The 14,216-nt window shown below is 38.2% G+C and overlaps 2 protein-coding genes across 5 annotated transcripts in view; both read right to left on the bottom strand.

The window, feature by feature from the left end:
• Positions 1 to 1,316: 1,316 nt before the first annotated feature.
• LOC120479638 (proteinase-activated receptor 2) lies at positions 1,317 to 2,417 on the bottom strand. Its single transcript, XM_039672319.2, has one exon. It carries the CDS (start codon positions 2,258 to 2,260, stop codon positions 1,364 to 1,366), a length of 897 nt encoding a protein of 298 aa, XP_039528253.2. The 5' UTR covers positions 2,261 to 2,417; the 3' UTR covers positions 1,317 to 1,363.
• Positions 2,418 to 2,662: 245 nt separating this feature from the next.
• Positions 2,663 to 14,216, bottom strand: part of dctn1b (dynactin subunit 1b) — a 28,879-nt gene continuing 17,325 nt past the window's right edge. For 3 of the 4 annotated variants that reach the window (XM_039672407.2, XM_039672404.2, XM_039672406.2), the window contains 23 exons: positions 13,677 to 13,874; positions 13,394 to 13,598; positions 12,880 to 12,958; positions 12,628 to 12,787; positions 11,620 to 11,724; positions 11,324 to 11,515; positions 11,107 to 11,220; positions 10,725 to 10,877; positions 9,796 to 9,956; positions 9,443 to 9,611; positions 8,975 to 9,043; positions 8,686 to 8,898; positions 8,430 to 8,591; positions 8,224 to 8,355; positions 8,017 to 8,142; positions 7,779 to 7,921; positions 7,467 to 7,636; positions 7,352 to 7,363; positions 5,947 to 6,059; positions 5,666 to 5,852; positions 5,508 to 5,581; positions 5,339 to 5,428; positions 2,663 to 5,256 (listed from right to left, as the gene is read on the bottom strand). In XM_039672407.2, the coding sequence (XP_039528341.2) occupies positions 5,119 to 5,256; positions 5,339 to 5,428; positions 5,508 to 5,581; positions 5,666 to 5,852; positions 5,947 to 6,059; positions 7,352 to 7,363; positions 7,467 to 7,636; positions 7,779 to 7,921; positions 8,017 to 8,142; positions 8,224 to 8,355; positions 8,430 to 8,591; positions 8,686 to 8,898; positions 8,975 to 9,043; positions 9,443 to 9,611; positions 9,796 to 9,956; positions 10,725 to 10,877; positions 11,107 to 11,220; positions 11,324 to 11,515; positions 11,620 to 11,724; positions 12,628 to 12,787; positions 12,880 to 12,958; positions 13,394 to 13,598; positions 13,677 to 13,874 (3,165 nt within the window). In that variant the 3' untranslated portion in view covers positions 2,663 to 5,118. The remainder of the gene's footprint in view (positions 5,257 to 5,338; positions 5,429 to 5,507; positions 5,582 to 5,665; positions 5,853 to 5,946; positions 6,060 to 7,351; positions 7,364 to 7,466; positions 7,637 to 7,778; positions 7,922 to 8,016; positions 8,143 to 8,223; positions 8,356 to 8,429; positions 8,592 to 8,685; positions 8,899 to 8,974; positions 9,044 to 9,442; positions 9,612 to 9,795; positions 9,957 to 10,724; positions 10,878 to 11,106; positions 11,221 to 11,323; positions 11,516 to 11,619; positions 11,725 to 12,627; positions 12,788 to 12,879; positions 12,959 to 13,393; positions 13,599 to 13,676; positions 13,875 to 14,216) is intronic. The other variant, XM_039672405.2, reaches the window with a different exon arrangement.

The raw sequence follows: 14,216 nt of genomic DNA, 5'->3' as shown, positions 1-14,216 counted from the left end.
CTCGAACAAGAGTTAATTTTGACAACTCGATAACATACAAGAATGCTGTTAAATGTATATAGGATATAGGACAATCTTTTTTGGGGGTGAACTGTTCTTTAAATATCAAAACAGGTGATTACAGTGCACTAAATTACTGTATATCATCAATATTTTACACATTACAGCTAAAGGGCATTCAGTAGCACATCTGTGTCATAAAACATTATTTCAACCTTTGTGTCAAGCCGAATATTTTTTCAAATGAGAGAACCTGTTACCAAAACTCAAGACTTACCAATATCAATGAAGTTTATTATAATGGCAAATTTGAACAATTTTAGCTGTTTGCTTGTCTTCTTATGCAGTATTTTTGGCATAACATTGAACATATTTCTGGCATTGAATCATCGTAAAAGGATAGATCAAACAAAAATGAAAATTTACTCACCCTCATGTTGTTTCAAACCTGTATAACTTTCTGTATGACCATTGACTATCATTGCATGGACAAAAAACATTGAGACATTTCTCAAAATATCTCCTTTTGTAAGGTTTGAAACATTAGAGTAAGTAAATGTGACAAAATATACATTTTTGGGTGACAACCCTTTTAAGGGATGGTTCACTTTGAAATTAATTTTTGATATGTTTTAGCTTACCTCAAGGGCACCCAAGATGTAGGTGTCTTTGTTTCCACAGCATTTTCAATTTTGACATTTTTTGGTCAAACCGTCGTTGTCTGTCAGTCATATAATGCAGGTCTATGGAGCCCACCTCAAAGAGCATGCACAGAGAAGTCCAAATTAAACATGATTTAATGACTCGTGAATGTAAGTACACACTGATGGACTAAGACACGAAAAGAGCGGTTTGTGTGAGAAAACGAACAGTATTTATATAGTTTTTACCTCTTGTTAACAGCCGTCGAACTGAATCAGATGTCCAACTGAACCGAACTGAACGTCTCCCAACGTGACGCCGGAAGTGATCACGTGCGTATGTACGTCGTATGTATTTCGGAAGTTTTACCTTTCACTAAACATATTTAGATATGCGGGAAATCGCAATGGATATATCTAAAAGGTAAAACTTCCGAAATCTCCGTGTAAACAATGCGTGACATTCATACGCACGCGATCACTTCCGGCGTCACGTTGGAGACTTCAGTTCGGTTCAGACAACAACGGTTTGACCAAAAAATATCAAAATTAAAAATGCTGTGGAAACAAAGACACCTACATCTTGGATGTCCTTGAGGTAATCTAAAACTTATCAAAATTAATTTCAAAGTGAACAATCCCTTTAAACTAATTAAGCTATAAAAAATGTAATCAAAATTATTAGTAAAATATTTGGATTATCAATTTTACCAACATTATTCTCAGAGCATAGTTAACGTACCAGAAACTGTTTCTACAGTGTCTGTATTCACGATCTCCACATCCTCCTGTGTCTTCATCCTCGCACAGCAGGGAAAGGCTTTCAAAATGTCACCAATTCCATTGGTAAGAAGGATTGAGAGGAATGGGTCCACAAGTGGGCCAAAATGGAGAAGAAGATCAGCTACAAGTCCCAAGTAGTAAACATAGGAGCTTAGAGACAATGCCTTGAACAGTGTATTTAGGACAAAGGGGAGGTAAATCATGCTGTAATTACTCAAGATGGCCACCTGCATACCCAGAATCTTGTTTCTGTCAGTCACAGGTGCTCGCCATTTTGTACACCATATGACTCTGAAAGAATCCAGAAAGAAAAACACTAGGAGTGGTAGTGGGAGAAGAAGTGCTATGGAAAACAAGACGAAATATCCTTGGTAAGCAAGGAAGAGTATTGCAGCTGGAGCTGCCCACACAGCCAATGAAATCATGCTCGACTGCTTGATTTTCATGCAGAATGCATTATATTGTGGACAGGTTACCAACAGATATCGCTCCTGAGCAACGCAGACCATGAACACAATGTTGGAAATAATGCCGAAGTAGAAAATCAAGGAGGATATATCCATATTCTGCAAACTGGTATTCTTGGTGTCATCCGCAGATGCCTTCGGCCGTCCAAGGATGTTAAAGATGTCGGATGCGAGCAGGCTGATGAGGTAGACAGGAGCAGCCTTTCCAGTTTTTGCCAGCATGCCCATGAGGTAGATAGAGACGCCGATTCCTGGAAGCCCAACAGCAAATGTGATCCATCTGATGATCTCTTGGATCTGGTATTCTCTGCTGGTGCCATTGCTGTGAGGAGCCGTGTTATTACCGTCCAATATTGTGGTGGGATCCATACGTTGCAAAATCACTCTGGTAGTTTGTAATTTAGTTGTGATTAATATATCCCATCTGATGCCATGTTAAGAACATATTCTTCAGTTCCAAGTGATGCAGAGTTGTGTGCTGCTCTTTACTGTGTTAAACAGATCAGTTTGTTCAAAAGTTTTAGCTATCACCCTTTTTATGGTTCTTATGCAAACAGTTTTTAATAAGCTCTTTCATTGCGTCAATGCAAATACTGTATGTCTTATGTATTCACATTAGCTTTATCTATGAAAGCTATGATGTGTCAGGAGGGGCCAAATCCAATGTGTGTGTGAATAATTCTGATGAAGCGAACCCTTCCAATGAACACGACTAATGCTATACTAATGAGGCAATATTTGTATAAAAAGATAAAGCCAAACGACATGTGATTAATGGCATAATAATTTATTTAAATTAATTCACAAGATGCAAACACATTCAACAATACTGTAAGCAACAGTATTCATTTTATACAGTTAATAGGTTAATAAATTAATAGTAACAAAGCAAACCATTGCTAACTTAAGACCACTTGAATACTGACAAGCTCTTGGAGCAAATATACAACAGTTAATAAATATTGTTGTCTAATGTCCTCTTTTATTTGAGCCCACAGCTTCATTCACTTGATGTTTTTATCTCGCCCTTGCTTGGCACTAAATCGGATCATTCACTCAAAAGGACAATAGTATTTTCTTTACAGAAGCACATTGGCATGGCACATTCAGGCATCACAGTCGAGCACACAGAGCTGTTAAATCTTTGACTTAATATTTATTTGAAAAAGCATACTCTCTTTCCTGTCTTTCTGACACCTAGATAACTGAGTATTAAGAGGGCTGTGTCAGGCGATCACTGCATCTGATGTGTTATAAAGAGATTAACGTACCGGTTCTAAGTTGCATTATTTGACGTGCTGAATAAATAGAGCCCTAAAACTGGGAATTTGTCCATCTTTGGCCTCCCGATTCAGAATGTTCTGAATACACTACATATCTGAAATGTTTGATACTCACCTTTATATCTGAAAAACCTAATTATTAAAGGTAGGGTAGGCAATTTCAGAGCGGCTAATAAAAGCAAGCTAGCTTTGAAAGCATTAGATCCCACCCTCCCTTCAGAGCATCTCCAAAGCCATGCCTTAGATGGCATTAAATTAGCTCATGTCTTAAAGCACATAACATTACAATAATAATGAACATTAGCATCGAAGGAGCTCTGACTTTTACCACCTGACTGCTGCAGATTAATTTTGGCATTGATAGTGTTGGGTCATAATGGGTTGCCATCTTGTAATTACAGTTACGACATGGCATGAATGCAGCATAAGCTTGTTGTTTTGGGTCAGGAGGAAGGGCAAAAGGTGGATGCTGTTCGTTTGCGGCGCTCTGTGACTGTCTTTATCCTTACGAAACACGCTGATTACGTGCGATGTCTGCGCGAGCAGAATGTACGAAGGTATGGAAACACATACGCTGACCGAATGCAATGATTGGATGAACATTTTCGGTCCTGAGACTTCCACGGAAGATGTACATTTTTTATATTTAGACCACTTCTTTTATTGATTGCTATCACGATGTGAAGAGTGTTTTGACCAGAATAACAAAAAAAATTGTTTATGAAAAAAAGAAATGCCAACCCTACTTTTCATTAGTGAAATTTGAATTAATTAGTGAACACAGAATCACTTTCAATCAAGCAGCTTTCTCTCGATCAATGTGGAGAATCCGGCAAATTTGCATGGGCTTTCCCAATTGAAATCGACTATGAAAATTCACCAAACAAAACAAATGAGACCAGACCATTCATTGGTCAACTAGATTTTTATCCTATTTTTAATTTTTCCGAAGAAAATGTAAGCAGTGCTTGTTTTAGGTAGTTGCCAGAGTGTTGCTTTTCATTGGTTAATGCAATTGCTAGGTGGTTACCGGGGTTTTGGTGGTTGTTTACTGGTCGAATCACGTGGCTCTGGTCTCTCCCCCTATATTATTGGATTTTTCCCCGTTTTATCGTACGTCAGTTGAAAATCATAAGTCTAATCACTTGGAAAACACCACTAATTAAACACATACATGGTTGAAATTGAAATCCTGTTAGCTAAATACTTGTAAACATGGGTCATTGGAAATCCAAATCAGGAAAGGTATTCATGCTGGGGGGGTCATGCTGAATCATCTATTTCATGCCTTGTTAATAAAACATCCTCAGCATGTCTCATGTTTAAAATCTGTAACCTTTTTGTAACATTTTCACAAATTTTGGTGCGGTAGATATAAACACACTCAAAGCTTTGCAGATGCTTGACTTGTGTGTGCTTCACCAAATGAAGCACTGGTTTGTGGCCATATATGCATTCTCCATAATCCCAGCTAACAAACAAAATATTCTAAGAACATTTTGCTAACGTCCCCTTTAAGTTGTGAAAGCGTTATTTCTGATCATTCCCTGAATATTCAAAACGTCTGGAATGTTTCCACTTTATAATTTTGCAAACATTATGCGAAAGTTAATAAATATTAAATCTTCTCTGAATGTTCTGAAACAAGAATAACATTTACAAACATAATACAAATGTTCAAATAAAACATTTCAGGAAAAAAAAGTTCCATGAACAATGTTTGAATAACGATTTTGTGCGATCATTTTTAAAGACCAGATAACTTTGAATAAACATTCTATTAATAATTTTAGACAAACATCCAGCTAAAACGTTTCAGACAAAAACATTAACCAAAGTTCTGAGAATGTTCCATGTTAGCTGGGATATCTGTTGTTTAAAATTTGGGGGTTTGGGAGTTTGACTGAATAAGTTTCATATTTTGTAAAGAAGCGACGGTTCATTTTAAGTCTGGAGAAGGCGATGAACTCTCTGTAACTGTGTCTGTGAAAGTACCAGACGATGCACCTGTTCCTGCCCTTGGGCGCAAGGCATCATCACACGGCCGACTAACACAGCATCTCCTTTCTTCTCCTCCTTTGCCTGACAGCGGAAAGAGAAAGAATGAGAGATTTATACAGACCAAAACGATGTGGATCAGTGTCATTTTATGCATCTGTCTTACCTTCACAAAGGAAGTGCAGGGAAAAGTGGCAAAATCGGACGAGGCTTGGGCACCAGGCCTATGAGTCACTACATGTTCAGCAACCTCATCCTTCAAAGAAATACATTGCTTAAGTAAATACAAGAGACATGCAAATGATGTCTATGGTTTTGAAGCATTTTTGTTTTACCTTAAGCCTATCGAGGGTGTCACTGAGCGACTGCAGTCTTGCAGTTTGCTCTAGAAGCTGCGCACTGGGACTCACTGTTAACCAAAACACATACGCGCTTAAATAATTAATGTAAAAAACAACAGAAATCTGTGTAGTTAAGTCTATTTATGACAAACCTGGAGATTTCCCTGTGATGTCCACCACTTTCACATTGGCACTCATCTGGAGCAGGGTGTCCAGTAGTTGGTCTGTTTTTCGGTAGAGGGCGCTAGACAACACCTCCGGCCTGCAGCCCTCTCTCCAGCCCAGCTTTGGCACGTTCAGAGGAGTGAGAGACGCCAGCTGAGCACGCATCTTTTCTGCCTGCAGTCCACACACACATACACAGGCACAAAAACAAATGTGAGACTAAATGCCTTCATTTGGGGAAATGTGCTTGTGGGGAAGTAGGAGAGACCTTCAGTCTGTTGTTCTCGTTCTTCAAGTGCTTTATGCTGAGTCGCTGAGCTTCAATCTGCTGAGTCAGCAGGGGAGAATCCATCACTTGCACTCCTGCAGCTGCACACACACCTATTGAATTACACGTTAAAGGCTTAGTTCACCCAAAAAAATTTAAATTCTGCCATCATTTACTCACCCTTATGTTGTTCTACAAGACAGTAGGAAAAATACTATGGAAGTCAATGGCTACCACCAAAACATTCTTCAAAATATCTTCTTTTGTGTTCAACAGAACAATGAAACTCATCAACTTGAGGGTGGGTAAATAATGACAGAATTTTTGGGTGAACTATCACTTTAACAAAGACAGAGACAACTGATATATTCCTCTAAAATATACATAAAAAATTATATAGACTACTATTAAAACATTTGGGTCAGTACGATTTTTTTATGAGAAATGAATGCAAGGACTCATTACATTGTGATTCATTACAATTAAAAAGTGAAAGTAAAGACATGTCTAATGTTACAAAAGATTATATTACAAATAAATCTTTTGAACTTTCTGTTCATCAAAGCATCCTCAAAAAATGTATCACACAAAAATATATTAAGCAGCACAACTGTTTTCAACACTAATAAAGAGAATAAATGTTTATTACGTTTATTAAGAAATCTTTTTAAAATAAATTTTCAAATATAAAATATTTAAAAATATATTCTAAAATAATAAATAGTTATTTTAAATTTGAATTCTATTACACAATATTACAGTTTATTACCAGTGTTTATTAAACTATTATAATAAAACAGTGACATCTCAAAGGGAGGATCTTCAAGGTGGATTTTATAAAATCCACATTGAAGATTATAATATTTGAGATTTCAAATATTATAATTTAAATATTAGATAGGCTTACAAAGCATATATGTAAGTGATAATGCACATTAGCACAAAAATAAACTCAAATTAAGTCATTATGATTTTTCTTTACCTAAAAAGTTTATTTTTGTCATAATGTTTCATTGACTAAAAATATTAGATGAGAAGAAAGAGACCAGAGTTTATGGGAGACATGAAATACCATACAGAAAGCTATAAGGAAGGAAACTAAACTGCTGTGTGGGAAATCAGTCAATCAAACAGTTTAGCATTTTTAAAACTATTTGAGCAGAATGTCACAATTGACCAATCAGAATCAAGCATTCTGTGCAATAAAGGACAGTAATCAAGAGACGTGCACTAAGTACGCCTAAATTACAGCACATGCAAATTATGAAATAGAAGCATGATGAAATATTTGTAAAACTACATATTATATCTAGTAACATTAACTTGCATGCACACATGCAGTGAACAGAAAGACCATGAGTGGAGAAATGGAGATATTTAAATGTCATACTGACAACAAATTTACCTTTTTGTTCTTCTACAAGGTATACAAACAATGGAAGACATATTAGACAGTTTAAAAATAAGATTTGAGAAAGACATTTGAACTAGTTTAAGCTAAACTGATTCCCTTATCTTACCAGCAGTGATGCCACAAGTCACAATGGAGGCGATGCCAGAAGCTTGACTTCCTCTCAGGCCTTCGATGGTCATCTTTGATTGGCTGTTGATTCTCTGCTTAAGCTCTGCTTTCTCTGCCTCTAGTTGGTCTATGTCAGCCTGGAGAGCATCCATGGTCTCCTCAAACTCCCTACGGATTATAATAGCCATATTAATTGCCTTTTTTACAATATAGTATCCCTACCACTATCCTGGGACATTGAGACCCACATTAGGAGTTAGGGTGACAAGCTGCAGCCTAAATATGTGCAAGAACCCCCATCCTCTCTTACTTCTCTTTCTTTTTCAGCAGTGAATGAGTCTCGTCTAGGATGGTCTGAATCTTTTCCACTCGCTCATCCGCATCTTTAGACGAACTGTCCAGCTTTTTCTCCAGCAAACTGAGACGCACACTGGCCTCACTCAGTTCCTCTCCCTATGAACGAGACCAGTTTTCACTCAACATTTTCACATCATTTTTGTTATCTTGTGCAAATAATAGTATGTCTTGTTGAGTGTGAGTGTTTCTACCTTTATTTTAAGGGATTTCTTAAGCTCTTTAATGACAGTTTCTCTGTCCTCAAGTTTGAGGCCGAGTCCTTCAGCATCAGTGATTTCTGCCCTTAGAGCCGCTGCTCGGACTTCAGCAGGAGATATCTACACGATAGATACACAACAAACATTCATAGCCATTGTCATACAGGCAGAAGGACACACTAAACGAGGGCCCGGACTCACTCCATTCTGTGGTCTGTCAGAGTCATATTCTCCCTCCTGCATAGCGGTAGCCATCTTGTTCATGGTTGCTATGACAACACTGCATGACTGCCGCAGACACTCTTGGGCGTTTATGCCCTGTGACCCATAGATCTGAAAAAAAGATCCAAAGAGATTAAATAACATTCCCACATGACCCAGACATGTCAGGATTCACCCAAACATACCTGTTCAGCGGCTTTAAAGGCCATGTCTTCCAGTTTGAGGGCTGGAAGTCCCTCGTGTTCGCTGAGAGGGGCGATGAGCTGAGCGGCTGCTGCTGCCACTTCCTGGAGCACAGCATTCACCCAGGCCAGCTGCCTTCTGCTCTCTGCCAGCGTCTCACACACCTACACACACACACACATAAACCCCATCAATGGAAGGCTGAGATATCGGAGATATGTATAGAAATGAATGTATCGTGTACATGAGTAAGATCACCTGTGGCCCGAAGCTGAGGGCAGCTGGGATGCCCGGTGCATCTGTGCCTGGCATACGACGGCGGATCTTCTTGCAGAACTGTCGTATGTCACTACAGGAAGTGTCCAGATCCTTCAGCAGCACACAAAACCCTTCCTCATCCTGTCCCGTTTGCATGAAGGCCCTCAGACGCCCCACCTCCACTGCCATACAGTCCAGGGCACTCTGGGTAAACTACAGACACACATGAAGATGTGTTATATAGATGTGTGCAACAGACCCGGCGTGTGTGTATAAGTGATGTTCTTACTTTGATGTGGTCCGCTAGCTGCACGGTACAGTCCTCAGGCTGTTCAGTGAGATGAATACTGTAAAGTTGCTGCAATAAAAAGAATGCATGTCAATAGATAATAGACTAGCACTTCCTGGAGAAAACACCAGGTGAACAATAGTAGTGTCTTAGGTAAGTTTAGGCTTCAGGTTTAGGTTTGTAAATGTGGCATTGGAGATGCTTTGCTGCTATCATGATATGCTTCAGTTGGAAATGAAAATCAACACATAACATAACATAACAGCTAGAACATTCATGTACGAAATAACGCAGAAAAAAGAGATCAACTGCAATATAATATGCGAATATACACACACACACACACAAAATCAAACAAACAAACACATATATATATACTGTATATATATATATATATATATATATATATATATATAAATGTGTGTGTGTGTTATTCACATGTTAAAAAATGACATTATGCTTTGCTACCTGATAGTATTTAATAGCTTTGGTTAGGGGTTCCACATTGACAGTTTCATCCAGCAGGTCTTTGTACAAGAGGTCTATGAGGAAATCCAGAGAACGCTCATGGACGCTCATCTCAGAGTAAAGTGAACCCACACGCTTGTACACGTCCACATTGCACTGACTCAGAGCACTGCATGAGAGAGATAGAGGGAGACATTTTGAAAAAACAACAAGCCTTTTGAGGTGCTGTACCCTAACTTCCTGCTTCAACAGGAAATAATGGCACCATAAAAAAATAATGGGACTTTTTGACATATTTCATGTGGTCTTGAGGATGTTAACGCTTCAGAAAGTGTAAGTTCAGGTAGACCTACTGTTCATATTTGTGCAGTGCTGCCTGTAGCAGTGTGAGAGAATAGACGAGTCCAGCAGCAAAGCTCAGCTGTTCTCCGACGGCTCCTCTCATCCCGGCCCTCTGAGAGCACGACTCAGTCAACTCAAACTTCTCCTGAGCCTGCTTACTGATCAGCTCTGCCTGCGACGTATACACATACAAACACATTCAACCAAAACTCGCAAAAAGTGATCTTGGATGGGAATTGTGGCTTAGTGGTCAGTGCACATGTTGAAAACAAGTTAAGCCATATTTTTTCAGTTAAAAAAACAAAACATGTGTAAATATGTAAATATATATATAAAATAAATATTTATATATGTTTACATATATAAAAATAAACAATAAATAAAAATAATATTAAAATTTTAAAAAATATATTAAAAAAATTAATTATTAATTAAAAAAATTAAAATATATAAGTAAATGAGTAAATAAATACATAAATCTAAAATAAAGATTTTTTTTAAATCCTTAAATAAATAGCAGTACAGTACTATAATGAGTACCAAATTTAATAATGTAACTGAAAAATTATTATTATAAATGTCTAAAATATTATCTGTACAGTTTAAATTGAGTTATATATGTGTTCCTCACACATCATATTTGGGAGTCTGAAAAAACCTGGGTTAAGCTTTGGTGTTAACATTTGAGTCACTCACCTGAGCCATAAACGTGACAACTTGAACAAAACAATGAAAACGATATGCGTGTTTTGACAGCAGAATGGTGCAGTTATGACATCTACCATTGACCCCTTACTCCCCTCTACTATTCGCCAACAGCAATGCAATAACATGTTATGAAAATATAAAAAGCTATTGATATGACACACATTAGTCATTTGCTAATGCTTTGTACGCTTCCTGGAAATCGAAAACACACACATACATTCAGAACATTCACCTTGCAGATGAGTCGTGGGATGAGCAGCAGAGCCAGGATGCAGTCATGGTCTCCTCCGTGTTTCAGGAAGGAGTCGGGCATGAAGGAAATCAACAGTGACACCTGTCTGTTAGCCTGAGTGACCTCCATTTTACGTAGCTCCATTTCTATGGTCTACAAATACAAATAGACATACATTTTTTATATGAGAAAACGCATGGCTCATTTTTGAAGTTCAGTGAAGAAATGAATCATCTGACAATTCAGTTCATAATTCAAACCAATGACTTCAGTGTTCAATTCTGATTCTGATTCACCAATCAGTTTGACTAATTCATTAATTCGTGAATTGGACTCTGAATAGCAGGGTTAAAAATACTGCATATGTGTTCTCTGGATTGACCTTGGCATAGGCTTTGGTTTCAGCAAATTTTATCTTGAAATCGAAGATCTCCGCAGGCTGTTGCTGCTGCTCAGCGTTGGCTTCCTGTTGGCTCATCAGCTCCCTGTTCACGTCCTGCTCCACACACACACACACCAATTATGTGACATACATTAAGGTGGGCATTTTGAGCAGCATTAATGTGGTCTGGTTTGTATATTGTGAAGTAGAGCAGAACCTGTAGGTGTGCAGTGAGTTCTCTGTATTTCTGGATGGTCTGCTGGTAGTCTGCCACTGTTTCTTGTGCCGCTTCCACACGCTTCTCCGCCTCCCGGACACTGGCAGCACCCAGATCCAGCTGCTCTCTCAACTCCAGCTCCGTCTCTCTGGCGTTCTCCTGCAGCTCGTCATTCATCTCATTTATGGCTTCCTACATTAGAACATACACACAAATACCGCTCAACATACTCAACTGAACCACACGCACATCCCATCCTCAAAATACTGTACATCACACTCTCTTCGATCACCCACCAGATCTGCGACAGTTTCTTTGAGCTCCCGTACTTTCTCCTCCAGGTCCAGATTACGCTCCGTCAACATCTCCACCATCTCCTCTGCCCCGAGAGCCGCATCCACCTCACACACACGAGAACGTACATATTATAGTGACCATTACCATATTCCAACAATAAGGAAAAGCACCAAAAATATACTATGGTACTACGCTGACAATAACTTTATACACTTTTTTATATTAAATATAAATATATTAGATTTCAATAATAATTAAATAATAATAATTACATTTTATTATTTTCCTTTGAACATGCAATGAAAAAAAAACTTGTCCCATAGTATTCTTTGAAATGGCATGAAGTACCATATGATATTACCACATTTTATTGTATATGGTACCATGGTGGTACATTAATATGATATTCATTCTGTACCACGGTAAATAAAGCAAAGTTGATTTTTGGATATGGCAAAAACAATATAAAGTTAAGTAAATTAGCATCATTTTTGGACATGTACCATAGTATTTGAAGTAAGAAATTTGTGTGTAAACCTCACTCCCCTGGGCTCAAGAGGCACGCTAGCAACCACAGCCGTGGTTTAGCGTTAGCTTTAGTGTTCTTGTTAGCGCGGACACCTCTCACGTCAGAGGCCACGGTTTGAAATCCCTGTTCGGAGCCGGTCAAATAGGACTGGTTTAATTTGGTGCCGTGACCCAGGTGTGAGTGAGGTTTAGGGGGATGAGTGTAATACAGGCCAGTAAGAGCTGTGCGTGTAAACCTCAATCCCCTGGCCTTAAGAGTTGCGCTTCAGTATCCTTGTTAGCGCCTGCCCCCCGCGCCGAACACTATGCTTCGAATCCCACTCAGAATAGGACAGGTTAAACTTGAAATACCTTATGGTATTGCCATACATATTTGGAGATGGTACCAAGGTTTATAAGGTAATATGATATTAATTAAGTAAGATGGTAAATATAGCAAAGTTGGGAGGTCAACGTTGAAGATCTTTGGCACAACTCACTTGCTCTTTGAGCTCATCGATAGTTTTCTCAGCCATCTTCATTTCCTCCTGTTGTTTTTCTTTATGGCATCTAAGTGTATCCAGCTCAACATTTTTCTTCTCCATTTGTTTCTGTTGCTTTCCATACTCTTGTTTCTCTGATGCCGACAAGTCACGCATCCTAATGCACAGAGAAATTGATATTATAATCTTCACAGAGCATCATTAAATCAAGCAACATCGATTGAACAATGGGACTGAACACAGACTCACCTCACCAAAGCCTCCTTCAGTCGAGCATTCTGCTCCTCTAACTGCTTCACATGGTAACTAGACGCTGCTCCATCCGAACCTGAATTAAAAATTCTGGTTATTTATGTACTGAAATGGGCACTACCATTAAAATGTAAGATGGTTTTTTTGGGGGAATGAAATTAATACTTGATCAATACAGTATTGAGCAATACAGAAAGTACAGACATGTATTATTTACATGATTTCTATTCTAAATAGATGCTGTTCTTTTGAACTTCCTATTTATTCATCAAAGAATTATGAAAATAAATTCTCAAATATGAAACCGTTTCTATAAAAATATGAAATCGCACCATTTTGTTATTAAAATAGTTTCTTAAAGCACCAAATCAGCATTCAAGAAAGATTGAAGACTGAAGTAATGATGCTGAAAATTCAACTCTGGATCAGAGGAATAAATTGCACTTTAAAATATATTAAGATGATAAACCGTTATTTTAAATTGTAATCCTATTTCACAATTTATTTGTACCTTTTTCCTCTATCTCATGTTTGAGTATCTCCAAGTCCATGGTCAGCTCTTCAACTCTCTCTTTTAGAGCGTCAGCCTCCAGTTGCAGTGATTCGGCCCGTTCTTCAGCCATTTCCTTATCCAGGGTGGCCATCTCAATGGCATCTGCTGTATCTGCCATCTCTTCCATGTAGTGCTCTTTAGCTTCAAGAGCTTCCTTAGCTTCCTACATTAATATGAGTCAGCTTCATTATCCACACAATGACACTTATCACGATATACAGGACTGTTACTGTGTCAATACCTTCTTGGCCTCTTTGAGTTGTTTCTGCAATTCGCTTTGTTGTTCCTGCATCTTACTCTTCCACTCCTGCAGCTGCTCCAGCTGAATCTTGTGCTTCTCGAGCTCCTTCAGCTTAATCTTGTCCTCCATCCTCTTCATCTTCAGTGTCTCCAACTTCTCCTCCAGATCCTTCACCTGGGCACGCAGTGACTCCTCTTCCTGCAAGCAGAGTGCAGAGATTGTGAGAGAAATAAGACGAACTGTCGCATTTACATGAATGGCAGAGAAATGTTATGTTCTGTATTTTGTTGTGCAATAGCTAAATGATTTAGATGTTTCTTCAACTACTGGCACTGTGGGCTTTTAGAAAATAAATCTCCTACAACACACTTTTTTCACTTGATTTGTACACACAGTACATACATGATACATCGGTAACACTTTACAATAAGGTTCATTAGTTAACTACATTACTTAACATGTACTAAGAATGAACAATACTTCTTCAGCATTTATTAATCTTAGTTTATATTAATTCCAACATTTACTAATACGTTATTA

The sequence above is a fragment of the Pimephales promelas genome, chromosome 11 (genome assembly GCF_988280905.1).
Source record: "Pimephales promelas chromosome 11, fPimPro1.hap1.1, whole genome shotgun sequence".
Classification (NCBI taxonomy): Eukaryota; Metazoa; Chordata; class Actinopteri; order Cypriniformes; family Leuciscidae; genus Pimephales; species Pimephales promelas.
Note: the sequence above shows the minus strand (reverse complement) of the source record. Positions and strands in the feature narration are given on the sequence as shown.